This window comes from Eufriesea mexicana, unplaced genomic scaffold, assembly GCF_001483705.2.
Source record: "Eufriesea mexicana isolate 0111107269 unplaced genomic scaffold, ASM148370v2 scaffold395, whole genome shotgun sequence".
In the NCBI taxonomy this organism is placed as follows: domain Eukaryota; kingdom Metazoa; phylum Arthropoda; class Insecta; order Hymenoptera; family Apidae; genus Eufriesea; species Eufriesea mexicana.
Window position 1 is genome coordinate 766,140 of NW_016908583.1, and position 27,748 is coordinate 793,887.

Below are 27,748 nucleotides of genomic sequence, written 5' to 3' on the forward strand. Positions count from 1 at the left end.
TATTCGAACTGGATACTAGATATCAATTCGACAGTAGAAAATTAATAAATTGCCAAGTTTCTGTAATTAATTCTTGAACATTTATAGTTGTACAGCAAAGTTGGAATTATAGGCAACATTTTTATAGGATATTTAATGTAATAATTATTACTTACATGAGCGATAGGTTTTGTATTTTCTGTAATAAATAAGATTACTATAGAAAAGTATTTTTCTTTTATAATATTCTTATTATTTTGTAATAAATTTATATTTGCATAAGAAAGGGTAAAAAATAAATTTTTTTATTAAGATATTTTATTTACAGTTTTTTATTTACAATATTTTCATAGGCGAGAAATGAACACAAATTAAAAGTATATTGTAAAAACTACCAGTTATGGATGGGAATCGAACCTCGGTCCTTCAACATAGCTTCAACATAGAAATTCTCGACTGTTGCCGATAATCCACGACTTTATCTAGAAACTATTAGAAGTAATTCTGTAATTAAGGAAGTAATAAAACTTTAATCGTAAATATTTCAAAAACTATTGAGTAGTTGCCACTATAATGATATATTTTCTTAAACTGCATGATGATATCTACAAACCTGAAAAGTTTGAACTAAATCGGTGACTCGAAGGACTTGCACTCTCCTTGTAAGTTCTAAGATGACAATGAAGCTTCTAGCGTTTTTATTTTTCGTGCAATAAGTTTTACTCAAAAATACAGAGAAAAAAATATTTTGATATGCAAATACTTATCATAGAAATTTATCCTATAGAGGAGCGAATATAGTTTATAAAATATATATAAATTATCAAATTTATTATTAATAACAAATTGTTCGCAACGTAAATTTATTATAAATGTGGAAAAATTAATAAATTATTGGCTATTACTCGAACTTATCACGTCCTTGTGTTAAAATGTACAAATAATTTGCCAAAAGTTTATAAATTATTGCACCGATTGTTTATAACAAATTAATGTAGTTAATAACAAATTGTTCGCAATGTAAATTTATAATACAAGTGAAAAATTAGTAAATTATAGGTAGATACTAGTATATATAACGTATTTGCGTGAAAATGTATCTATAATTAGCAAAAAGTTAATAAATTGCTACATTTCTTGTTAATATCAAATATTTTGTAACGTATATTAACGATGAAAGTAACAATAGTTAATAAATTATTAGCTACTACTTAACAAACAACGTATTTGTGTTAAAATGTATTCGTAACATACAAAAAGCTAATAAATTAATAAATTCATTGTCAATAGCAAATTAAAATTATTGATAACAAATAGTTTGTAACGTATATTAACGATAAAAGTCAAAAAAGTTAATAAATTATTAGTTATTACAGCGAAAAAGTAATTTTTAAAGGAATCGGTAAAGTTCGGAAATTTTCGCCGATCTTCGTCCAGCCGCCGCTATATAAGGGGCCCGCGTGCAGGCTCGAGCCAGTTGTCGCTTCGACTTCGGAAGGAGCGCGTTAATATTTTTTCTTTTTGTTTCAGGTTTTAATTCTCTTTCTTCTTTCAGATTCTATTTTTTTTATTCTAGTTTTCATTGTTTGTGCATTCGAGTATTTTGTACAATATTCGAATGCTTCGTCGTTGATTTATTTGTATATCATCGTTGGCTAGATCAATGGCTATTCAGTGACCATTGTCCACTCTCTTAAATAATTTAATAATAATTCTTTCTTTCAGGTACTAATTATTTTTTCTTTCAGCTTTTAATTATCTTTCTTCTTTCAGATATTATTTCTTTCATTCTAGTTTTCATTGTTTGTGCATTCGAGTATTTCGTACAATATTCGAATGCTTCGTCGTTGGTTTATTTGTATTGTATATCATCGTTGGCTAGATCAATGGCTATTCAGTGGCCATTGTCCACTCTCTTAAATAATTTAACAATAATTTCTTCTTGCAGATTTTATTTTTTTCATTCTATGTGTCTTTGTTTCAGCATTCGAGTATTTCGTATAATATTCGAATGCTTCGTCGTTGGTTTACTTATGTCTCATCGTTGGCTAAATCTTTCCTTTCACAAATTTTACGACTTCCGTTCGATTTGTTTTCGTTAGAGCGTTCGAGTATTTCGTATAATACTCGAGCGCTTCCTCGTTGGTATGTTTATATCTCACCGTTGGAATGTTTCTGTCTCGTAGTTATGTTGCTCAGGTCTCGTCGTTGGCTTGCTCGTTCCATTTGGTTATTAACCTTCGTGGTTTCCTCGTACTAATCCCTTTCCTTTCAGCTACATATTAACAATAATATATTCTGTTTTAGCTTTTAGGTTTCTCACGATTCATTTGCGACACATCAATGAACGATGCGTGCGTTTACTTTTAAGTAATCATAAGATAGATCCATAGACTAAGTATCATGTGCGCGCTGTCTGTACAAAGGTAAGCTACCTAATTTGGAGCGAAATTTATAAATTCTCTATCATTTTCTTATCCCCCTCGTTTAGCAAATAGAACATAATTGTTCTCGCGATAATCGCGATCGTTCGTAAGTACCGACTAGCCTACGCGACGTGCTCTCGTGTACTCGATAAGTACATGCTTCGTAAGTCATCCTCACGACTCGTCTCCGACACTCATTTCCAGTCACTGTCAATCTCGTCATGCATCGGGTTCCAGGGTGACCCCCTCGGATCAGTGCGTCTTCTGACCTCGACGGGGCGGTCCGCTGCCTAAGTCGTACGCGACTGGGGCTCGGGCACATGCTGGCTGACGGACTAGTACCATCTACGGTTAGACCACAGGGATGATTAAGTTCTACCCCGTGTGGCTGGGATGCGAAGTGTCTGTCTTGGCCGGCAACCGCCCAGCAGGGCCCTCGCGTTGACACTAGAAGTTTCATTGGTTCAGGGACTATCCTTGGTCCACGTGTAAGTCTTGGCGAGTGCGACAGTGACTGGAATTGAGCTAGGCCCGATCGGGAGGGTGCCGAGGTATGAAGTTATCTCTGTACACGGGAGTACATCGCCTAGGCTAGTCGGTCTTTCGAATAATCGCGAACTCGTTCGGGCGCGTCGCGATTTTCTATTAGCTTGCGTGTTTGATATTTCATTCCCTATTTTTATGGGAACTTGAAAATATCTTAGCGTTGCGACAGTAGAGTTTCAGTATACCGAACCGAAACCCCTTTTGTAAGACACGAAATATAATAAAGTGTCAGTAGAGTCATTTTAACTTAATTCGCTCCAAGTTAGATTAGAGTACCTTTGATACAGGTAGCGCCAGCAGGCTGCGCCACTAGGGCGCATGTCGGGTCTCGATGCGTAGCCACCTCCACGTGGTGAGATCTGGTAATTGGTATCGTTTTCCACAGATTTATCTTTGGCAAACGATACCAAGCTAAGAGCTACGCACGAAATTTAAGATATGTCCTATCTCTTGTAAATTTTGAATATTCTTTTCGAACTTTGAAAATTAAGAGTGGGCAATATCTGTTAAAGTAATATGTATATTATGCCGCATTAGGCTGAATTATTGCAGGGTAAGTATTGTAAGGTAAGTATTGTAAGGTAAGTATAACGTAAAACTTTATGTTTGAACTGGAAACATAAAATAGATAAAATCTCCTGCAACGAGTAAACCGTGTATATTCACGAAAACGTTGAGGAATTTGCATTAACAGAATACCAGGAAATGGCGTTATTTCCTGGAATTCTGTCGGCGAAAACCTCCTGCTATGTTATGTTATCCTGATACAAAATCCCAGAATTGGTCGAAAGTTTTATACTGAGGCTGCAAAAGTATTGTCAGGGAATTCTTGGAAATGACGTCATTTCTTGGAACTGTCTCGCTGAACAACCTCCTGTCATGTTATGTTCTCCTGATACAAAGTCGTAAAGTCGGTCGAAAATTTTACGGCGTGACTGCAAAAGTATTGTCCACCGGGGCGGAAAAGTATTGTCCAAAGGCGGCAAAAGTATTGTCCAGAAGTGGCAAAAGTATTGTCCAGAAACGGCAAAAGTATTGTCCGAGATTTCTTCGAAATGACGTCATTTCTTGGAACTGTCTCGGCGAGCGACCTCCTGTTAAATCATGTTCTCCTGATACAAAATCGCTAAATCGGCAAAAAATTGTTCTTTGATACGGTAAAAGTACTGTTCCCAAGAACGACCTCCTTTCGTGTTATGTTATCCTGATACAAAATCGCGAAATTGGCCAAAAATTTTTCTTCGAGGCGGCAAAAATACTGTCCCCAAGAACGATCTCCTTTCGTGTTATGTTATCCTGATACAAAATCACAAAATCGGCCAGAAATTTTTCCCCGAGGCGGCAAAGGTATTGTCCAACGAAATTCTTGGAAATGACGTTATTTCCAGGAACTCTATTGGCATTGATATCTTCTCATGTTATGTGTTCCTGACACAAAATTGTAACGAAATCCATCAGCGCCATCTATTATTTTGGACTGGAAGCTAGTTCCCCACTCAACGCCATCTAGGATTTTTTACTGTACCACAAACTTCCAGTCCAAAATCATAGATGGCACTGATCAATGTATTTCCGACGTCTGCAAGAACGATTCGCAGATCGACGCAATTGGACTGCGAAAAAACACAGTTCACGTGATCCAATTTTTCAGATTTTTTGCACACTCATTGCCTGTTGGATAAAGAACGTAAAAAAGCAAAAAAATCCGGATTTTTAAATTTTGGAAAAGTCTAGCGCTCCAATGTATCCATCGTGTAGTCCGAGGAATGGGCAAAAATCGGATCGATTAGAAAACGCATATTTTTTTAGCCTATTCTTTAGTGCTCTCTCTAACGAGTTTTTTGATGTATAAAACGTTTAAAAAAGTTCAGGGATAGACCCAGTACGAATTTCCAAAGTCAGCAAGAGCGATTCACAGATTGTTGCAATCGGACAGCGAAAAAGTGCAGTTCCAGTGATCCAATTTTTTAGATTTTTTGCACACTCGTTTTCCATCCCCGGGGGTTTCCCGCTCGCCTTCCGATTCGCCGCTCGATAAAAAGGACATACTCCGTGATCAAAATTCCACACTCCGTTGTATCCATCGTGCTGCTGGAGGAGTCGGCAAAAATCGGATGGTTTAAAAAAAATAGATTTTTTTAGCCTGTTTTTTAGTGCTCTCTTTGACGAGTTTTTTGACGTATAAAACGTTTAAAAAAATCGAGGGATAGACCCGGTACGAATTTTCGAAGTCAGCAAGGGCGATTCGCAGATCGCCGCAGTCGGACTGCTAAGAATACACTGTCTAATTAAAATTAAATACTACTTCGACGTATAATTTCTCGTAATTAAATCGCAGAGCAAGGGGTTAATCCACGAACAAAATCGTCGCGATAAACCACGAACCATCGAACGAAATCTGCCCAGCGGAACCCGGTAAATGCACGGTAAAAAAGGGGATGAAAAAATGATAAATCCCGCTTTGAACGCGCTTCGAAACTTCGTCTGTCCGTAATTTCCCGACTCGCGAGCCAATTAATCTTCGTCCCTTTGAGGCGGAGCGAACGCTTTCGCGAAACTTTCCCGCGCGTTTTTCTGCGATTTTTATGCCGGTTATCCCCCGGGCGCCGATGCGAGCCATCCCCGGGGGTTTCCCGCTCGCCTTCCGATTCGCCGCTCGATAAAAAGGACATACTCCGTGGAAACGTGAGAGACGAGTAGACAGATATAAGCGAATACACACCATAGCACACCATAGCCTCACTCGATACTTTCTCGCCATCCCTTCGGTCCTCAGGACCGTACATCGGCGACTGATTCTTCCTAGGAACGCGAGGCTAGGCAGCGTCGCTCATGTGGAAACTCGACGCGTATTCAGCATGCTTTGCGACGATGGAGGTGTCATGGATATGGTACGAATAAAACGAAAATCTCGAGTAGTGATTTTTATTTTTATTTTTATATGCACTTGGGTATTTATAATTATATTTTTACCGATGGAGAGGTTATTAGTACTGTTGCATTGTGGGTCCTGGGGATAGCTATCTTGTAGTGGCAGTTATAGAGATTCATTAGGGCTGTCAAACTGCTATCAAAAGTCTGGAACTACTGATCGACTATCTCGTAGTGCGTTGCGATGTGTCCCAAGGCAATGTATGAGGCCCCTGTATGTTACTTAGTCCTGTAGTCTTAGGCTGCGCCACAGAGGCGTCGGAGAATATTCGGCCAGGTATGAGGGTGAGATCTGAAACAGAAAAAGCGACCAGATGAGAAATTCCTAACTGTTCATGGAAGATTGAGGGCTATAAGATTGGTGTGAGTTGTCTGACTGATGGGTCCAAGTCAGAAACAACGATGGAACTGATAGTACTGTGCATTTAGGATAAGAAGGCACTTTGTGTTTATATTCTAATGGTTAATTAACCTCGTTGATACTCCTTTCACCATATGTAATGCCTGCTATTGATCGAAGATTGAGGGCTAAAAGATTGGTGTGGGTTGTCTGACTGATGGGTCCAAGTCAGAAACAACGATGGAACTGATAGTACTGTGCATTTAGGATAAGAAGGCACTGTGTGCTTATGTCCTCATAATTAACCTCGCTGATACTCCTTTGACCATATGCAATGGCTGCAACTGATCGAAGACAGTGATCAAATGATCTTCGTCACCGTTTTCGCTAGCTAGTACTTGTGCATGCTATTATAACACCCTTTAGGTCTTCCACGATCTTCAAGATAGATCCAAATGGCAGAAATGCGAGGTTGGACTGACACTCAGGATGTTCACTGTACATAGAAGAATCTGAAAAGTGAGTCTGACGAATTCGCGTTAGTTTTGGTGAAATTAGATACGCGTGAGTGTGTTTCGGAGGTGGACGCAAATGGCGGACACGCGTGTTTGAAAGTGCGTGGTTTGAACGAGCGTTTGAAGTTTCGAAGTTTGGAGGTGTGAAGTTTGAAAGATCGAATTTTGAATGGTCGGATCACGAGGGTTTGAAATTTGAAACGTTCAAGCTTCGATACTTGAAACAGAAGTATTTGGAATTTCGGTGTTTCGATCGAGAGGTCTTGTAACTCTTCAGTGTCGACTGAGTCACCTAAATGCGAATGCCGAAAATTTTTCTAGGTTGAAATTCGAATATTCAAGATACAGGAGATCGAAGCGCGAAAAAATTTTGCTGAAGTGTAAAAATGAAAACGATGGAAATAATTTGTATGCTGAAAATGCGAGATCCAAAGAAATCCGTTTCACTTGGACAAATGCATGCAGGGTTGAAGCGAGAGGCCAGCACCTTTATCTCTTGAATAATAAAAAAAAGAATATTTAAATATTCATATTCTCTATGAATACAATCTCGTCTCTTTGCCATTCAAATCTTACTCGTCGACGAATCTTTTTCTCCTTCCTTTCTTCCAAGCAATACCCTCACCTGCAATATTCCAAGCATAAATTAACACCTTCGATCCTCGAATTCTCTGCATCTAATTCTTCCCAAAAATTATCATACCTTAAAAATCGCGATCCTAATTTTCACTCCATTCTTCACTTTTTCATAATGACCAATTTTTAATTTAAAATGGTGCAATTCCTTCGACCCTTATTCGGTCGACGAGTTTTATAATAATTTCGCGAAGACAGGTGCAGATGTACTAAAAGGAGAATATAAAGAGACACGAAGAATAGAGGAGGATATTAAAAAAGAGCCATTTTTGGCATCACCTGGAAGTGAAAAATTCCTCCAGGATTCCAAAGAATTCCTTTATTATCATTTTGCCAAGAAATAATGGGAAAGATTTCAAAAATGGTCGAAATATGTGAAAACGAGACTGATCGGACATTCTCAAGCGTCAGGTTTCATCTTCCTCTTCGGATAATCGAATAATAATAGAATATAGTAGAATAATAGTCGAATAATAATTGTCGATGATCTCAGCTGGCAAATGAATCGAGGGCCATATAATCATTGCTACATGAGAACAGCACCTAACAACTCCATAAAGGAATATTTTGTTCCTTGGAAGGTTCTCTTAAATTTCCTGAAGGAATTTTTTATTTCCAGGCAATATTAAAAATGGCCACTTTTTAACATCCTCCTTTCTCGAAAATTTAATTACTCGAAATGCCATCTGTCATTTGTAATCGGATGATTTACAAAATACATTGGTCGAAAGCTTCACGCCTGCCAATAAACAGCCGAGTAAACGACTAATTCGCCCACGATCTTTCAACCCCTCAGCTCGAGCGCCCACGCACAAAGACCGGCGTAAAAAAGTAAACAAAAATGGAGGGACATCGAGTCGAGGTTTCGACGGCAGACGGCCTTACGATATAGCCATTCGGCAAACACTCACCCTCTCGGCCACCCTCTTCAACCCTCTCCCTTGCAGCGACCCATGGCCACCTTCGCCCACCCGCGAGGAGATTTTCGATTCGCGCGCGCGGGAATCGGGATGCACGGCGACTTCCGGGCGATATGCGGAGGAAGGTGAGCGTCGAATCGCGATTAACGGCGAGCGTGCAGCTTCAAAGGGCGATTTTCCGCGCGCTTGACCCGAGACGACACGTGGCGGCACGTGGCGCTCGTGCGACCTTACACGATTGCCACTCGCACAGGAACAACTTGTCCCAGGGCCTCGTGGACACCCGTGCATCCCTGCGATGTTTTTTAGATCGGTGATTCCGATCAGACGGATAAATCGGAGATTTACATCGGACCGATTGTTCATGATCATCTCCCGAGTACTGGAAAGTATTAGGTTATAACGGTGTGACACCATACTTAGAACTATGCTAGATATTTACGGCATTATTATTTTTTTCTATCGAATTCGTGATTTTGAGGATTGGTTCGGTGTTTCGTATTCAAATTTTCCCGCCGAAATAGGTCACTTCGAAGATTTGTCTGAAGCTTCGGATTCAAATTTTCCCGCGAAAGTGAAAGGTATGGTAGCATCAACGGTAGAACTACTAACTAGTAGTATATTCTTACATATAGTCTACACAAGTAGAGTTAATTAAACTTGTGTTATAAATATGTATAATTACTATATTCTACTTCGATTAGATATTAAGATTTTTCGAAAAAATCATACAATACCGCACCAGCAAATCAAGAGGATTTGAATTTGAATATCGATTATTTTTTTAAAGAATATAATAAAATATTCTTTACTTAAGTAAGGGAACCCATCGAGTTCGAGTAATTAACAAATTTACTAAAGATCGTAGAAAACGACACGAAGAAATTACATCGACGATTAATTAATTCGACCCTTCGAGTGAATCCAAGATACTTGCGAACCACCCTATATACTCTATATTTTATTTAAAATCGTATCAAGTATATGAATCTGAAACAGATCAAAGGAGCTGGCGATAAGAGTGCTGACTTTTGCCGTGGCGATCATCTCCAAGCTAGAGGTCGCAGTTTCCCATGGGCGTAGGAGCACACGTGATGCGCCCCCGCCACGTGACCTCTGTCAATACGATACATTCGGGGCCCACCCCATGATCGTTGAATAGGAAGAACGATCGCTATGAAATCTTCATAGGCTGCTCGCAAACGAGAGCAACTATTTGCAAAGTGACCGGCTTTCCGAAATTGCTCGTGCGACGCGCTCGGAAAACAAGGGTCGAGCCTCACGGAACCTGGGAACCGTTCTTCCGGCAAACACACGGGATTCTGCCAATTTATGGAACGATCGACACGTGGAAAAGGTAGCCACGTTGACGAAATTCTTACACGGTGACGCGTCGAAGAATATTCCTCCGTATAACTCGCTTTGACTGAAGTTAGGTTAGGTGTGACACCTCTTGGACCTTAAGGGGGTAGGAATGTTTCAAATTTTGAAAAATTCGATTCTTTCTTTATTTCAAATAGTAGTCTGAAGTCTTAAAAGAAATATACGAAAGATTCTACCCTTTGAAACAAATGAACCTCCTAACGTTATTACTTTTCATGTAATACTTCATTTTACCCCAAAATTGTGAGCTTTTGGAGAAGATCAACATGATAGAGCAGTAAACTTGGAGAATCACCTAATGGATATTACAAACTAAATATAAATTTAAAATTTGTCGTACAGTGTTGTAGAACATTAAAATTCTTATCATAGGTAACATAGGATCATAGGTGCACACTGCTCAGTTGTCATTAAGTTTCCTATTTGATCTCCTATTTAATCATGACATTTACTATTTTATTGTCTCATAGTATTTTCTGGACGATGGTGATTCAACTGTCCTTATCAAAAGAATATCAACACACAAAGACTATGAAGATTGGCTGCTCTCAGAGACGAAGCTACCCCTAAACTATTCGGGAACTTAGAGGTGCCAGCGCAATCAGGAAACAATTGCCAGATAATTCACGTCACCCGATACAATCCCATTCCTTGCCGTCAAAGGGAAAGAACGAAAGAGAGAAAGAGGGGGAAAAGAAGGAAAGGGTGGATCGACGTTTCTTGGCTCCGGATCGTGGTTGTAGCGAGCACAGCTGCTCCCACCGGGGCTTCCCCGGCGCTCCCGTTTTCGCGTATGGGCGCCACGGCGCATTCCTGACAAAGTAGTCATCACGCATTCCTGGGACGCAATCGTGAGCCTCCACCCTCGTTAACGAAAGATGGATTCGTGCGCGCCAGCCTGAAGAGGACGCGTTATTACATTTTATCCGGGGCCGACCAGCGAGGAATGCAAAAGAATGCCGGCCTAAGACCGTGCGAGGGTGGAACATGCCTGAGGACACGTGCCAGGTTGGAATAGGTCGTCTTCGACGAACAGACGATGCTCCATTTCCTTCCAACTCGAATACTTTCGATAGTTCTACTATTTTTTATCTTCCACTATCTTTTCGCACCCTTTTGTAGGTTGCGGGTACCTTCGGGGCTGCTGCTCGCGTCAGATACGAACGGATTTCTGACATTCGGGGCACACAGGAATTGCTTCTTTCACATTCCAACTATAATTACAATTTAGAGTCATGTTAGTCGATTATAAGAAGCATAAAGAGAATTTCTGAGATATATTTTGCATAGAAATATCGATGGGTATAAATACGTAAGAAATTTATCTTCTAGGGAAAAAATACAAATTTTTTGAAATCCAGCATGAAAGGCTTGGATAAATTTGGACAACAATATCTTACACCATTTTTAAGATATAAATAAAATATTTAAATAATAAACTATCTGAAATAATAAATTGATTCTTTGCAGAAATTTCCTTTCTCTCTTTCTGTTTCTCTCGGTCTTAATAACAATTACATTTCGCTCTTCACTCTTTAATAATTCTCAGATAACTGTGTCATTTTGACATATTCTTCTAAACATTTTTTCAAACATTATTAACCTTAGACGACACTCCCACATATTGTTACAGATCGCGTTTACAATTCCTGTTCTACAAGTTTAATCGTTAAATTACCAAAGATTTCCAATGAATACGTCGTTGAATTAATTCAACCCTATTGAACGTTGACAACTCTACTATCTGAACTTCAGTGGAAGACACCCCTTTTTATAGTAAATAGCCGGTTGTTATTTTGCCCAAACATTCTAGAAGGTGCTGGATTACTCTTTTCCGGAAATTACGATTCGAAGTAACTCTTGTTACTTAGCCGAATACAGGGTGGATATGAAAATCTCGTAACAATATTATATTTATATCGTCGATTGCACGATTATTGACAAATGAGTTTCACTAGTTCAACCTTACTTACACACATCCAATTGAAGTACCCATAGTCGTCAGGTAGATACCTATCCCAACGAAGACTCGTGGAACCCAGGAAATTGCATCAGAATCGGTCACTGAATTTAATTCCAAACTAAACAAGAAAATCAAAAGAAGGTATAATATTATTTTAGGTTAATCTGTCCGATAATCTTACGAAAACATTACCAAAGTTAAAATATCAGTGCACACGCGATAACTCATACCGAAACGACCCCAAACTCGAAAGCATTCGCAACAAGTGTCCCGCGACTGTGTATCTCCTATTCGGATAATTTTCCTGATAGCACGATTAATTTCACGAAAAGTGGACCAACCCTTATCGACTCGTACTACTCGCCTCGCCTAATTTACAATCAATGACGGCAATTTGAAATTCGAGCCACCCTTCCGTGAATCTCCATGCCGCAACTGGGCCCAAGAATCTTCGACGCGTATTACGACGGCAGAGGGGCACCCCTTTTGTGCGTGACCAAAGGGTGTCGGCAGTGCCACGTGCAGGGAACTCGTAAAAAGTCGAACAAGGACGTGCACCGTCTTTTTTCTCCAGAATTATACCTTTTTCAACGTGCACCTTTGGAGGACTCATTATACGCCCTCTACCTTCGCGCTGTTAAAGCAGAATAATAAGCAGCAGGGAAATATGCGGCAGGAAATTTCCATTTTATTGAATCGATAAAGATCTTCTTCCTTAGTCCTTCATTAGAGCAAAATTGTCCAGAAAATTAACATTATTTCAGTGGTAGCATGGCAGCACGACTGAGATTTTGCGCGATGGAGAAAGATTGGAACGAGACGTAAGCGATGGCACGGAAATTAATTTCTCGCGATTCGAAGTCGGTATTCCGTGGTTCACGAAGCTTCGTATTTGCGCGATGCTTTGACAGTTCGTGGTATTTCTCGTAACGGAGGCATTTCTTTCTCGAATATCAGACTTTACTAGTAAGAGAGAATAAATTGCGAATTTTATTATCAGCGAATTTCGCGATATGCGGAATATCTCAATAGCGAATGACTATTATTTGACTACTTGACTATTAACCCTTTGCACTCGAGAGGCGCCTCTCAGTCGCCATTTAATCAGATTCTAAAGATGGGCGTTAATTGATATATCAAATTTGCAATCACCCAACGATGCGTGGAATATCGAAGTAATATTATAAATAATTCTACGTCTTAAATTGCATGCGATTTTTTATTTACCGTTTTAAAAATATCGTCGACTTTATGGCAGAAAATCTTGGAATTACTGGTTTCCTGTAACGAAAAAATCATCGAGTGCAAAGGGTTAATGACTATTTTTATTTGACCATGTTACTTCTTTATAAAGAGTGTTTACCCGTCAAATAAATAAATAAATAATTTCCATAGTTCCAAATTTAATGATCTAATTAACACAATTTTTCTGTCATTCTCAAGAAAGCTTCATAATTTTGAAAGATTCGGCTGTAAAAGAAGTATCCGATAAAAATTTTTTTCCATGATGTCTTATTCTAAATTCAATTTAAGCCGCAACTTTCGCCATTGATAAAATTCATATATGAAAAGCAAAGGGAAATAATCAATTTCGCGGTATTTCGCGGCAAAACTTAATTCTCGTCGATTTAAATTTCAAATTCGGTAATTAACGAAATTTCCGCGTTTACAGGATATGCAGAGAAATCCGTGGTGCTATTACTATGCTAAGGAACCCCCAGGATGCGTGACCAAAGGGTGCTTAGGGGATGGTCCGCCACCCCCTGTCACGAAACAACGCTGGAACCGTATCGGCATAATTACACGGATGGCGTTAGTGTCACATATCCCGAACAATGCCAGGGGGACGGGAGAGAAGCGGAGTTCAGAATGGGGTGGATGCACCTGCAAGGAACCATATTTCATTCGGGTGCGGAGCAGCGACTTTTGTGCCTTTATGCGCCGTGAAATCGCGAGGGTCACTAGGTTTCCCTAATTTCTATTATGCCCGAGATAAGACCGTGCTAAATGTCGACTGCCACTGCGATGCTCGGGTTTCCATTTTCTTTCACCCCCTAATTTGGGCCAGGTGATGTGGCTCTGACACTTTGCTTTTCTTACGTCAGTGCATCTCTGGACAATCTTTTCTAAACGAAAATTTATTATTATTCATAAATTTCTTTATCTATATCACAATTTTTATTGTAAAATCTCCGATTTGAATACAAAGTATCGTTTTCTGCAATACTTAATATTCAAATTTATATATTCATACCTATATATTATTTTGTTAATGACAAATGTTTGTGACTTTTAGGTTATGTCTATTTTATATAATTAATTAGAATTGCGATTAATATAGTTGTGTTTAATTTGAGATCTTCTTTAAATTTCTTGTTTTTGTTCTGAAACATAATCGTTTCGTATTTAACGATAAAACAACGTGTTTGCGGCAGCCTGGTCTTTTCCATTGTCATCCGAGTACGATGATTAATAGTAGTAGGCTAATCGAGAATAGCTGGAAACCAGACAGACGCAAATCTCGAAGAATCGGCATATTGTGTGTCGAGAGATGTTTGCTGGTTCATTGTCTGCATAGAAATCATATTTGGCAAATAAAAAGCCGAGGGTTTCTTTTGTTTCTATTCTTCGATCGGGACGGGTAATCCCCGGTACAGAACTCTCCGATGCTCGGGAAAAATCTGGCGCGCAATTCGAAAATTTGGTCCTCGAAAATGAATCATGCTTTTAGACTCCTCTACAAGAAATAAAGCAGTATTTAGCATAGGAAGTGACATAATACAAGATTGAAAATCACCAAGAACCACCATGGTTAAGGAGGAGTCGAATAATATTACAATTAATACACTGCAAGCCATCTCTATTATACTCACACTCGTATCTCTACTTGCTCTTAACCTCCAAATATTCCTCTACTCTGTACCGATCTAATGCAAGATTCACGGTCATTAGGGATTACCGTGGCTAAGGACGAGTCAAATAATTTTACAATTAATACACTGCGATCTATCTCTATCATACTCACACTCGCATTGTTACTCATTCCTAACCTCCAAATATTTTTCTACTCTGAACCGATCTAATGCAAGATTCAGTCACTAGGGTCCACCATGGTTAAGGAGGAGTCGAATAATTTTACAATTAATACATTGCAATCGCTCATATTTACACTCGACTGACATCTCAATTATCGCACCTAACCTCCAAAAAGAACGATAAAGGAATTCACTACGAATCTTTCTTTGCAGGACACGAAGCGAAATTTCCATCTGGAGAGAGGAAGGAATGGAAGAAGATATCCAAAGGACGCGCGACCCTCTCAAAGGAGGCACACCGTGAAGGAACCAAAGCCCGGTGCCAGAGGCAATATCGTCAGACGCGAAGGATGTCCCGTGTATTTTGAAAGTACGAAAGGCGGCGGCGTATCGAGTATTTGGCCGTTTGTCAGTCCGCGTAAATACGCGACAATGCCCGCCCTTTGTGCGGCCCGTCTATCGGCGATGTTTGCCAAATAAAAGCCTATATACGGGGCCCTCTTTGTCTCTGTGTTTCTCCCGCGTGCCACGTCCAACCCCCGCGCTCTACCCCCATCGTCACGAATGATACGCCTAGTTGCCTATGAAACTCCGCTGCGGCCCCTTCGTCCCTGGTACAAAGGGCGATCGAGTCGAGAGACGGTAATGGTGATGCAAAGTATTTCACGATGGAACACGTGCGGCCGCACCGACGACGCTCACAATCGGGGGGTGAACCGGTGGATCAGGGATGACAGCGAGCATACGCTTATGTGGGGTGGCTGGTGCGTCCGAATCTGTCGGGACGTTGACCGGTCTTCTTGACCGAAATGCGGAGAAATCGTGAATCCTATGTCACGATTCCGTATGCCTTCATTGAAGTACCGTGACAATATTCGTATCACGATTCTGTTGTTGCACGAAGGTAGCTAATTTCACGCGCGATTCTCTGATCGAAAATGGTCATAGGACCGATTGTGACTTGCTTTTGGGTACCTTTGGCTTTGCTAGTTCTTCCTTCGAACTTTGACAATGGCTCTTTTCGATTTTGGAATCCACTATTGCTCTTTGTTCAACTTTAATCCCCAATTTGTTTACTTTGTTTACTTTTTTACGGTAACTGAATATCTATCTTCAATCATCTCGTTTTTGTAACTTAGTCGGGTCGTATTTCTAATAACGCAATACGCAGTTCATCGTTAAAGACGTGAATCGAACGAGGAATGTATTTGTATGTATGACAGTAGGGCGCTCGAATGGCCGACTTAAGTAGAACGAGTAAGGCAATGTTGAGACGCCTCTGCGTCGCTGATGTTAGGCTAAGTTTGACGCTTTTGTACTTATAGTGACACAATGCACGATGCACACGAAATATAATCCTTGCGTTACATATACCTGCATCGTGCTATTACAAAATACAAACCTAACCTACAAGGTTCCATTAGTTTCTATCGAGCCTTAAGTCATCTTACACGATTCGTTTAATTAATGTCTACAAGCATACACTATCCGCCAACGTACAAACCCGATATTACACTTTTACATGCGTCTTATCGTTCCTAATCGCAAACATAACCCCACATTTTCACGCATAAGAAATCCCAACGAAAACTCATCGAGCCTCAAATCACTCGTTGGATCAACCCACTATCTTTGCACGCCTCGTTCCATTCATTCGACTTGTATCTACAAATATACAACACACACGAATAGCCAAACTCACTATGACGCGTCCATGTGGATCGTACGATTATCTGTGAAATCTGGAACCTTTCCCGCAAGAAAATCTCAGGAAAGACACATTCCTCGGCACTCTTGCAAACAGCGAATCAAACTCTGATCAATCCGATCGCATCCATCCATCACCGGGAATAGACCACCGGCGAATCCTCGACGACGCAAAATTCAAGGTGGCGACCCCGAGCCCTCCGTCGACGGTGTACGTCACTGTCGCGAGATATTGATCTCCGGAAGCGTCGCGCAACCAGTTGAGCACCGCGACTACCGCTCGCCCCCACCACGGCTCCCCACTCGAGGGCGGAGCCACGACGAGCCAATCGCGTGGCGTCTCCAGTCTTCCTCAGCGATCCTCGAGCATCCCGCCCACCGAACTCACCCTCTAGTCGATCGGCGTCCGCGTCTCCGGTGGATGGGGGATGATTTTGACTGTCGATGCGGCGGCTGGCGTCAAAAAAGCCTGAGAGTCCGGGCCGCTGACACGTACGATCTGTCACGCAGGACGCGGTACATTGTCGAGCTGACGAGTTGCTGACACGGAATCGTAGTACGAGAAACCACCCCCTGACCCGGTGGGAGAACAACGGAAAAGACGCTCAGGATGTTATCAGCTGTGAAGTCGAGGTTTCGTCGAGATTGGAAGTCCTTCAGGTTGCCCGGCGTCGCTCACGGGATCTTCTCTTGAGACCTATCGCCGCGTCGAAGGACGGGAGAGGGTTGAACGGTCGGACAATCGGGGTGACTCGATCACGAGGACGCTTGACGTGACACTGTGAACTTGGATTCTGTGACTCGAGACGGATAGACTTCGACGGACGTTGGGTCGAAGTAGCGAGGTAGATTCTCGTTGGTTCATCGAGTGACTGTTCGGGAAGAGGATCTCATCGTCGGGAGTGATTTTTGTTTGGGGTCAGAGAGGGACCGTCGGGGAGAAAGAGGTTCGGGAAAAGGTTCTTGCCAAGTGCGGACAGTGAAAAAGTGGTGGGGAGGCTGAGAAATTGGGAGCTCGAGGGCACGAGGAACCATGTTGGAATTCTACCCTCCGCTACCAGGTAGCCTGAACCGGCAGGGTGAGTCAGGCCAGCGGATGGGGTCCGCCGCGCCGCCGATTCCCTTTCGACCCGCGAACGACAATAACAATGCAGGCAAGATGAACTGAGATTGTCTTTTTTGGCTTTCATTTTGTCACTAGAACTACCGAAGTCTTGGTCACTAAATGTATTATACACGAATGATAATAAACGTAATGACACGATAAAGATAAATAGAAATAGCTGGCGTGTCTACATAGTCAGCAACATGTTTCTAGAAACTGCGAGAATACGTTATTTCGACATCTTCTGTAGTTCTAGCATTAAAAGTGTCGATTAATCGTTATTAAGAGTGATAGAAGAAGATATATTTATAGATCGATCTATGTCGATCTACACTGGACATTGTTTGCTTTAATTCCTCTTGATTTCTACGTATAAAACATGCACTTCTGTGTAGCAATTCAGTTGCACAAGTATAGATCAGTATAGATACGTTGTTTGTCAGGAGACTATGAAAATAGAACCAAAATTCGAATGAAATTTGAAGTATGATTTTAAATATGAACCAGGTGGATGGAACGTGGAGTATAATTCGATCCACAGAGGATCAACTTCATTTTCAAAATTAAATTACCTGTCATAGTGCATCGTAGATGATCATGATAGTCTGGGTTAAGTTCATGTTCGTATTACACAGGTAATTTAATTGTATTTGAACTTTGAAAATTTTTAATAGCCTTTGAAAAATATTCCAATATAAAATATCGCATTATAATTACCAATTTTTTGTTTTGGTAGTAATATGGATTTTATGATATGGATTAATGAAATGATCGAGATATTAAATAATAGGAGAAGTGATAGGTAGTCTCTAATTTGGTTAGAGTATGATTAGAATGATTTTGATGATTATTATAAAATCGCCATTAACGTGGATCACAGTCTCGTGATACTGTAACAATGGATTTTACTTGTGCAAGAAAAAGTATCGTGTATTTGGATGTTTCGTGTGTGTCGGAGCAAAAATGCAGGAAATTTTGTCGTAGTTCAGGTAAACAGAAAGTTATTGTACCGCGTTCTGTTCCGTTGTAACTTTATCACTATCGACAATCGATAAGCGATGGAACAAATTTCATGCGACTCGCAATATTGCTCTGTTCTAGAACGCTATCACATTTCTCAGCCCGACAGCCATATCATTCGGCATAACTCCGCGCGTATTTATTTCCTTCGCGATGGAACGTTCCGTGAGAAAAATTCTGCATTCAACCTGCACGATATATTTGATTAAGAAGCGTGGATGTAAATTTAGCTTGCAAATACAAGTTTCGAATCTGATCATCGTCAATTGCAGTCTAATTTCTTTATCAGAGAGAAGAAGATGTATGCATACTTAATTCTAGATCGAAAGACAAATATTTTATGTAAATATGGATCGTTTGTGATTAGAATAATAACGTAGTGATAGCGTAAGATTGCATGGCGATGAATAAATTTGAAAATATACACCTGGAACTCCTTTCATACGGTATTTGTTTACTATTGTATAATTAATTGTGTAGGAAATTACATTTTAAAGCTAGCTTTATGCTTTCACTAGGTACACTTTCACTGTTTGAAAAGAATTCGAGTATGTGAACAATTTTTTAAGTCATATAGGCTTATAGAGACTTGAGGAATAGGTATTAATAGACCTTTAAAGAAGATAATAGAGAATCCCATAAATTCTAAACTAGACTATAAGAATTAAAATGTCAGATAAATTATTTTATCAGTAACAAGAATAATTTTATCATGTAAATACACTTCATAGCAGCTCGAATTGGATCAGCTGCATTTAAATTTCTATCACTAACGTAGTATAAACTCTGTTTCATTCACAACGAATGTATTACTTATTACTGGTAATGAAATTAATACTAATTATTCCCAAAATAAAGATATAATCGTACACTATATTTAGACATATTTATCACGACACTTACACTGTTCAATGCGAATTTTAAGTTGTAATATCCAAGGGAAATTCTAGTAGAGTTCATTTTCCTCGACACGAACCCATAATAGAAATTGCTCAATCACTCTCAGCTTTCGGAAATTGTGAGTTTATCGAAAAACGCACGATTTTTGGCTAAAATGAAGTATTACGTAAAAAGTGAGAATGTTAGAAGATTCATTCCTGTCTTGAAAATTAGGTGAGAGTATTCCGAATTTATCAATGTCCATAAATATAATTATTTGTACTTTTGAATAACTATAATTGGTTATGAAGGTTTAAAAATAAGCCGTCGAGCTTGCTTTGCGCGCACTATTCTTGCATCTTCTCAAAAAGTTTTATATCCGATACGAATTTGCAATACAGTAGTGTATTCTGTGAGCTTTTCTGAGGAAGACACCATGGGCGATAATTGTCGAAATAGTTTTCAATTCGATTAGATGGAGAAAATATTCGTTCTTGACGTGTGTACGGATTTTACCGCCACGCGGCCATTGCTCGTCTCTCTAACCTCGACAGTGCCGTAGTTACGTGTAATCCCAGTACCAAGTGTAATAAAACTAACATAGAACAGTCTACGAGAAAAAAAAATACAATCTTGTTATGAAATTTTGAAAAATTCACAAAGTTTGCAAGGGACATTGAAAATTTTCAATATATCGCGAATATTTTAAATTTTGTGCGTAGCTCTTAGCTTGGCATCGTTTTCCAAAGAAAAATCTTTGGAAAAGGATAACAATTACCAGGTCTCACCACGTGGAGGTGGCTACGCATTGTGACCCAGACATGCGCCCTAGTGGCGCAACCTACTGGTGCTACCCGTATCAAAGATACCCTAATCTAACTTGGAGCGAGAAAAGTTAAAGTGAATCTACTGACACTTTATAAATTTTCGTGTCTTATCAAAGAGACTTCGGTTCGGTATACTAAAAGTTCACTATCGCAACACTAATATATTTCATTTTAATAGACTCTAATATTTCTAAGTTCCCATAAAATTGGGGAATCAAAAATGAAAAACGCGAGCAAGTTAAAAATCGCGACGCGCCCGAACGAGTTCGCGATTATTCGAAAGACCGACTAGCCTACGAGACGTACTCTCGTGTACAAGACAACTTCATGTCTCGGCACCCTTCCGACCGAACCTAGCCCACCCAGCCACCACAGACCCTGCCATGACTTACTCGCGAACGAGAGCGATCGACGAACCAGCGAAACGCCCAAAATCAAGCCGAGGGTCCCTAGCGAGGTCCTGTAGCCGGTCACGCAGGCCCCTGCCACATGGGGGAGAACTTAATCATCCCATGGGGTCTGACCGCAGGCCCATATGCAGTGTCACGGCTACAGGACCCATACCCCGGTCGTGCACGCGCTGGTGCCCAGGACGACTAATGCGTGACAAGGGTGGCAGTGGCGAGGGTGAGTGTCGGAACGAATCGTTTGGATGTCTTACGAAACATGGAGTTATCGAGTACACGAGAGTACGTCACGCAGGCTAGTCGGTACTTAAGAACGATTGCGACTACCGCGAGAACAATTATGTTCTATTTGGTAAGCGAGAGGGATAAGGGAAAATATATATATTCGCTCCAAGTTAGGTGGCTTACCTTTGAACGGATAGCGCTCACATAAGACTTAGTCTATGAATCTATCTTATGACCACTTATAACTACTTAAGTCTAAACGCACGCATCCCGCCACGTCCAACGACGTGTTCTGTATGAAACCTTCAAAATCTTGAAAAACTGGAAAATCTAAAAGCTAAAACAGAATATATTATTGTTAATATAAACCTGAAATGAAACGGATCAGTAACACGAATGAAAATAAAAACGAAATGAAAATAAACCAGAAAGACGGAAACAAATAGAACGAACAACCCCATGATAAGATATGAGCAAGCCAACGACGAATCATTCGAATATAATACGAAATATTCGAATGTCAAATAAAAATGAATAGAAACCAAAAAAAAAATCTGAAAAAAGAAACAATTATTAAAACCTGAAAAAAATTAAATAATTAACACCAGAAAACAAAAAGAATTATTAATACCTGGAAACAAAAAATAAATTAGTAAATGGCTTAATGGGGTGGGGTGAGGGTGGGGTGGCTAGCCCCAACCTCACTTCGGACCCCCACCCCTCGCGCACTCGAAAAAATTTAGATGTTTCACTTCCGAAGTCGAACCGACAAATGACTCGAGCAGCGGAGCGTCGCCCTTTATATAGCCTCCGATCGGGCAAGTTCCCCACCCCGATCGAAAATTTTTGAACTTTGCTGATTTTATTAATTATTAATTTTTCGCTCTCGTAAGCAATAATTTATTAATTTTTTCACTTTTACTATAAATATACGTTGCGAACAATTTGTTAATGTCAATATTAATTTGTTATTAACAATAAGTATAATGATTTATAAACTTTTTGTAAATTAATAGTAAATTTTAACATAAATTCATAATAAATTCAAGTAATAACCAATAATTTATTAACTTTTTCACTTTTATTATAAATTTACGTTGCTAACAATTCGTTATGAACAATATTAATTTGTTATTAACGATAAGTGTAACAATTATAATCTTTTTGTAAATTATATGTACATTTCAATGTAAATATGTTATAACTTGAAGTAATAGCCAATAATTTATTAATTTTTTCACTTTTATTATAAATTTTCGTTGCAAACAATTTGTTATTAACAATCAATGTAATAATTTATACATTTTACATGCGTAGGAAGTACGCTTGGAAGCTTATTTTTAATCTTCGATGACCAATTATAATTATTCCGGAGTACGAATAATTATAATTGTGGACATTGATAAACTTGGAATACTCTCGCCTAACCTATAAGATATGATAGAGCCCTCTAACGTTATTGCTTTTTATGTAATATTTCATTTTAGACAAAAATTATACGTCTTTAGAGAAATTCACATTTTTCGAAAAGTGAGTGATAGTGGAATTTTATTGACAGATTCATATTCAGGAGAATAAGCTCTTCCTTCATCACAGCCAGTGACCACTATTGACTGAAAACGATGACAAAGATCATTGATCTATGATCATGAAAGTGTCTACGTAGTTAGCCGTGAGGATGCAAGCACGCGATGCCTCCTTTCCTCGAACGCGCAGTACATGTACCTACCAAAATATTGCACTGGTTTCAAGAAACGCTGAGAAATAGAAATTATACTACTACTTTGTATACTTTCTGTATATTAAATATGGCGGAAACACGTGAACCGGTCGAAGGATCGGAAATGGCGGCGAACGCGTTGAAGAAAATGGCGATGGCTGATTTCAGAGCCGTCGATCTCGGTGAAGACGGAGTCGGGTCTCCTGGAGACGATCTGCGCTGGCTGTGGTCGCACCATCCTCGACAAGTACGTGATGCAGGTGGCCGGAAGGAACTACCACGAGGAATGCCTGTCGTGTGCAGCGTGCGCGACGCCGCTCATCCATTCGTGCTTCATCAGGGAGCTGAAGCTCTACTGTAGAACCGACTACGAGCGGATCTTCGGAGTCAAGTGTGCACGGTGCATGGAGAAGATCAGCTGCTCGGATTTCGTGTTAAGGACGCCGGGCCTGGTGTTCCACGTGGAGTGTTTCGCGTGTTGCATGTGCGGGCAGCCGTTGCCGCCTGGCACCCAGTACTTCCTGCGTCAGGGACAACCGATCTGCCGAAGGGACTACGAGCACGAGTTGTACCTGAACAGTCCTCAAGGTTGGTGACCATTACTCCTTCCATGTTTCTCGATGTCTCGTTTGGGTCTTTGGTTTCTCTGCGTTGCTACGAGATCTGCTTTTCTTCCTTCTCTCGTGATTTCTCGTTTCCTGCAGGGTGGTTCGCTGATGAACTTGGATGCAGTGTAGCTGAACGTAGGGGTCGTGCATCAATGCAGTGTATGTGTGTGTATGTGTGTACTGTAAAGTTTCGTAAGTCGAAGTTTTCTGTCTTTGAATCCATTAACGAGCGAACCACCCTGTATATGTCTATCCTGATATTGGGGGGTGCGTTAAGATTGAGTGAATGGTGTTTTATATTTTTTTAGGGGGTTTCAGATCTTTGGTTTTATATTTTGATCGGTATAGATGATGTCTGGATTCTTCATTGGTTTCTGTACTTTATTGTTTGCTATTCTTGCTGCAGTAAGTTAGGGGCGGCGTAGGCGCTGACTTGGACTACTTCAGAGCTTGCTGAGCTCTTCTTATAAGTTCAAAGGGGTGTAGGTAACTTCTATTTGTTTGGTATTTCTTGTGGGAGAGTAAGATTGGTGTATACCAGTGATGTCTTCGATTTTCTCTTTATCTTGATCTTTTGGAGTGGATTAGGATAGGTACAATTAATATCTTCGACTTCTTTAGTACTTCCTCATTTTTTCTTTTAAATCCATTCTTTCTGTTTCTCTTATTACAGGGGTTAGAATTTGTAGGAAATCTATTGTCTTTTACATAATTTATTCCAGTCGATGGAGATTATTCTTGCTTTATTCTTATGCTCTGTTATATTTTAGGATAATCTCGTTTCTCGATAATGAGTGATAAAATTTAATTCCCAGGTGTCTTCTACTTCCACTCTTAGCATTTCTATTCTCTTTATCCATGCTGGACTTGCCTCGCTAATTTTCCAAAAATTTCTCACCGTGCTTTCAGATCAGAAGCTGTTAAACTGTTCAATTCGCCAATTATATCTATTGTCATATACTTTATCACCCCTTGTGCATGCCATTCTCTGCGTATCCCCATTTTCCGTGTGAAAGCTATACCTGGTGACCATTCTCTAAATATTACCAGACAAAACAAATTCAGAATCCACCGATTCGATAACGCAACGATACGTGAATTTACAGGTGTAAAACGATATAGTTATCTCCGTGAAACCGTAACATTCGACGGCAAACTGCTCGACTATCACGATTTCTGTTTATTATCGATTCCAATGGAACCGAGATTGGCGGTCTGTTCAGGACAATGTATAACGACTGACGTTGCTTTCAATCAAACGAAAAATTGTCAAACCCATGATCGAAATGATGGTTTTACAAAGTTTCGTTCGTATCAATTTTTTCGCCCCTCCCACACGATTTCTCTCGCGAATTGCCTTCCAGCGATAAGCAAATAGACAAACGGATCTATTATAAAAGCGGAACAAAATTTTAAAAATTGAGGAAAACAAACGGAATAATTGTGAAGGGAAAAGTAAGAATAGAAATTAAAAAAAGAAAAAATTGACAAACGATGAAATAATCGACGAAAACGTGCGAGAACGTATTGTACATACCTTGTTGCATTGTTCGCAGGTTGTACTACTACAATCTAAAGACATCCAAAGTAAAAACCTGCAGGAATTTCGAATCAAGGCTGTCTCTCTTTTCAAGGTAACTACACTTAAACCAAGCGTAATTAGAAACGATTCTTCCATGAATTGGACAGAGGAAATGCGAAGAGAATGATAAATAAATCGTGTAAAAAGGAACGCCAGTCTGTAGACGAGGATGGGAAGATTAGTATTCGGGACTTTTTCTAATGATTCTTGGATATTCTTTCGTAGATTCGTGGGATTTCGTTTGTTCGTGAACGATTCGATCGACTTAAAGGTGAAATCGATGGAAGAGCAGTTTGTTAGTCACGGCTTCTCGGGATCATTGTACATTTTCAAAGGTTTTCTGGCATCTAGTCGGATTTGGAGATCGAAGCTAGTGTCAATTGATGGAAAACTTGCGAGACTTGCTTAAAATTTCTCTTATCCCAGATCGAGCAAAATAAATTCTGTGCCTCCTCTAATTCTTCTCTCATCTTGTTTCCTTCATCTTCTCATACGTAGCATTCCCATAAATCCTAAACTATTCTCCATTTACCTCGTTCCTCCGTATACCCCATTCTAATTAACTCCCCGTACATTCTTCCACTCTTGATTCGACCTCTATTTTCTTTCCTCTTCTCGATTATCCCTGAATCCAGTGCAACGAAGCACGTTCTATCATCTCGCTTCTATTCTATACTTTCAAACGAGAATTCTCCGAGATTCTACCTTCATCCAAATGATCCTGAGAAAAAGACAGCATACTAAGCTTGCTTAGCATACGTTCGCTTCACTGGACGTTCGAAATTAAACTACGCCACTCGGGAATTCTGCGAGATCGAATTAATCGAGAAAATCAATTTCCAGACGATGATCTACTGGACGATAGTCGACCCCGCGACGGTCGTCGGGGCCCCAAGCGACCACGGACGATCCTCACGTCGGCGCAGAGGCGCCAGTTCAAAGCGTCGTTCGAGGTGTCGCCGAAACCCTGTCGGAAGGTTCGAGAGGCCTTGGCGAAAGACACGGGCCTTAGCGTGCGCGTGGTGCAGGTCTGGTTCCAGAACCAGCGGGCGAAGATGAAGAAGCTGCAGAGGAAAGCGAAGACCGAGCCTGGATCTGACAAAGAGCCCAAGGAGGAACGTCGAACGGAGAGTCCTCATAGCGATCACAGTAAGAACCTTACTGTTAATTCCGCGTCGTTCCTGTCACTCGAAAATCAACTCGCAGTGACTCGAATCGATCGTGTAAGGAAAATCGATCGAGATCTTGGAATAAATCAGACACCACGAAAAGATCGTAGAGTTAGACGTGTCGCGATACAGAGTAGATCGATGATCTCGATGACGTTTGATCGCTTGTATTGATTTTAGAGATACGAAGAAATTTTGTTTACAGAAATTTGTTCATTTATTTAATTGGAAAAATTGAGATTAAAGAATCAAAATTATACTTGAACTCGACAATATTGACTGTGGTAATAGTGAACAAAACAAATATTCGAATAGATAAATGAAGTATACATTATTTACATGAATAATCATGCTGTTGATGCCTGAAAATTAGATATTTAGAAATCCTTTTATGAAATGTTAGTAGTACATGTTTTATATACTTATATTATACTGTTTTATTCTGTAAATGATTCTTCGTGTGCCTGAAAGATAATTAAGGTGATCGAACAGGCTGACCCTGTGTATCGTTTAGTGTTCACACGTATCCTTTTTCTTTTGCCAGCACTGTCCCGCTCCTCTAGTTTTGTTGCTTCGATATTCCCAATTTTTATTGTAACTGGTTAGTCGAACGTTTCGCGAAGACTGGTTAATGGGGCCTCAATAAATGTCTGTTGGTACAATGCCAATCGTTTGATCTCGTTCGCAGGTCATTACTTGAACGCCATGAACATGCGCGGCGGTGAATCTTCTAACTTCCCCTCAGCCACCCAACCGCTCAACCCCAATAACCCGTACTCGCCCGACGGTAAGTCTCTTCTAGCCGTAGAAAATCATTAGACAACGTAGCAGAGGTAGTTATCGTCGAAAATCATCGGATCCCGATCCTTAATCCCCGTACAATTGCTTAATTCTTGAAGTAATTTCGAACCAATTTCCTTCATGCCATTCCTTTCATCTGTGTCTGAGAAAATTGCGAGAAAATAGTCCTAGAAATCCCTAGAAGTTATATTAAACTTTCCTTCCCCCTTTAAATTCCTGAAGAATATTTTCAAAATTCCCTTAAGCCTCGGCTAAGAATATCCAAAAAATTTCCTAAGATTATCAAGGAAGATTGAAAAGATCTAAAACTTCGAGGCTTAACAAACTTCCCGAAACTTTCAAGAAATATTTGAAAACTTTCCCAAACCTCTACGGAAAATTCGAGAAATTCCCAAGACGGTTTCGTTGAAACGAAACACCAGAAAAATCTGCCGAGAAGTACCTAAAATTTGAAAAACTTACCAAATTACCAAAGCACGCTGTCAAAGTCCTGTCAAGATCTCCCCGAGAAAATATCGAAAGTACTTAAAGAATTCTGGGAAATTCTGAAGGGAAACTTACCGGGAATCTAATTTCACGATTGTCTAGGGATTATTTAAACGATTTCTGATCGACACGATCGTGTTCGTTTCAGACGCGTATCCAGGCCACTCAGGCGAGAGCTTCTGCAGCAGCGATCTATCGTTGGATGGCACGGAGGCTGGCTTCGACATAGGCGAGAACGAGGGTGGCGGCGGCCAAGAGGGTAGTCACCAGGCTGACAACCACTCCCATCACGGGCCAGCGTCCCACGAGGCGCCCTCGTTGTCCCAGAGTTTGCACGCGGCGATTCACAACCCCATCGACAAACTGTTCATGATGCAGAGTAGTTACTTCAGTGGTGACCACGCGTAATCCGCGATAGAAGAGAAGAAAACTCGGAAAATGGAAAAGGGGAAGGGAAATACGGTGTTCTCCTCTTTCTCTCGCGACTGGCTCTCCCCAGACCTGTCAGCGTAGCTGGCCCCTGCGCCCAATCGATGTG

General features: G+C 40.3%; 1 protein-coding gene across 1 annotated transcript; it reads left to right on the forward strand.

Annotated features, from left to right (window-relative positions):
- The first annotated feature begins 17,414 nt into the window (after nt 1–17,414).
- Nucleotides 17,415–27,618, forward strand: Lmx1a (LIM homeobox transcription factor 1 alpha). Its single transcript, XM_017896875.1, has 5 exons — nt 17,415–17,535; nt 22,733–23,152; nt 25,598–25,903; nt 26,612–26,710; nt 27,359–27,618. The coding sequence occupies exons 1-5, from the start codon at nt 17,415–17,417 to the stop codon at nt 27,616–27,618; spliced, it is 1,206 nt and encodes a 401-aa protein (XP_017752364.1).
- Nucleotides 27,619–27,748: the final 130 nt, after the last annotated feature.

Bases quoted from the DNA above. Each gene is read 5' to 3' on its own strand.
- Lmx1a (XM_017896875.1), top strand. From the start codon at position 17,415: ATGTTGGAATTCTACCCTCCGCTACCAGGTAGCCTGAACCGGCAGGGT. The intron at 25,904-26,611 runs GTAAGAACCTTA...TCTCGTTCGCAG, and splicing joins GAGTCCTCATAGCGATCACA to GTCATTACTTGAACGCCATG. The intron at 26,711-27,358 runs GTAAGTCTCTTC...TGTTCGTTTCAG, and splicing joins TAACCCGTACTCGCCCGACG to ACGCGTATCCAGGCCACTCA.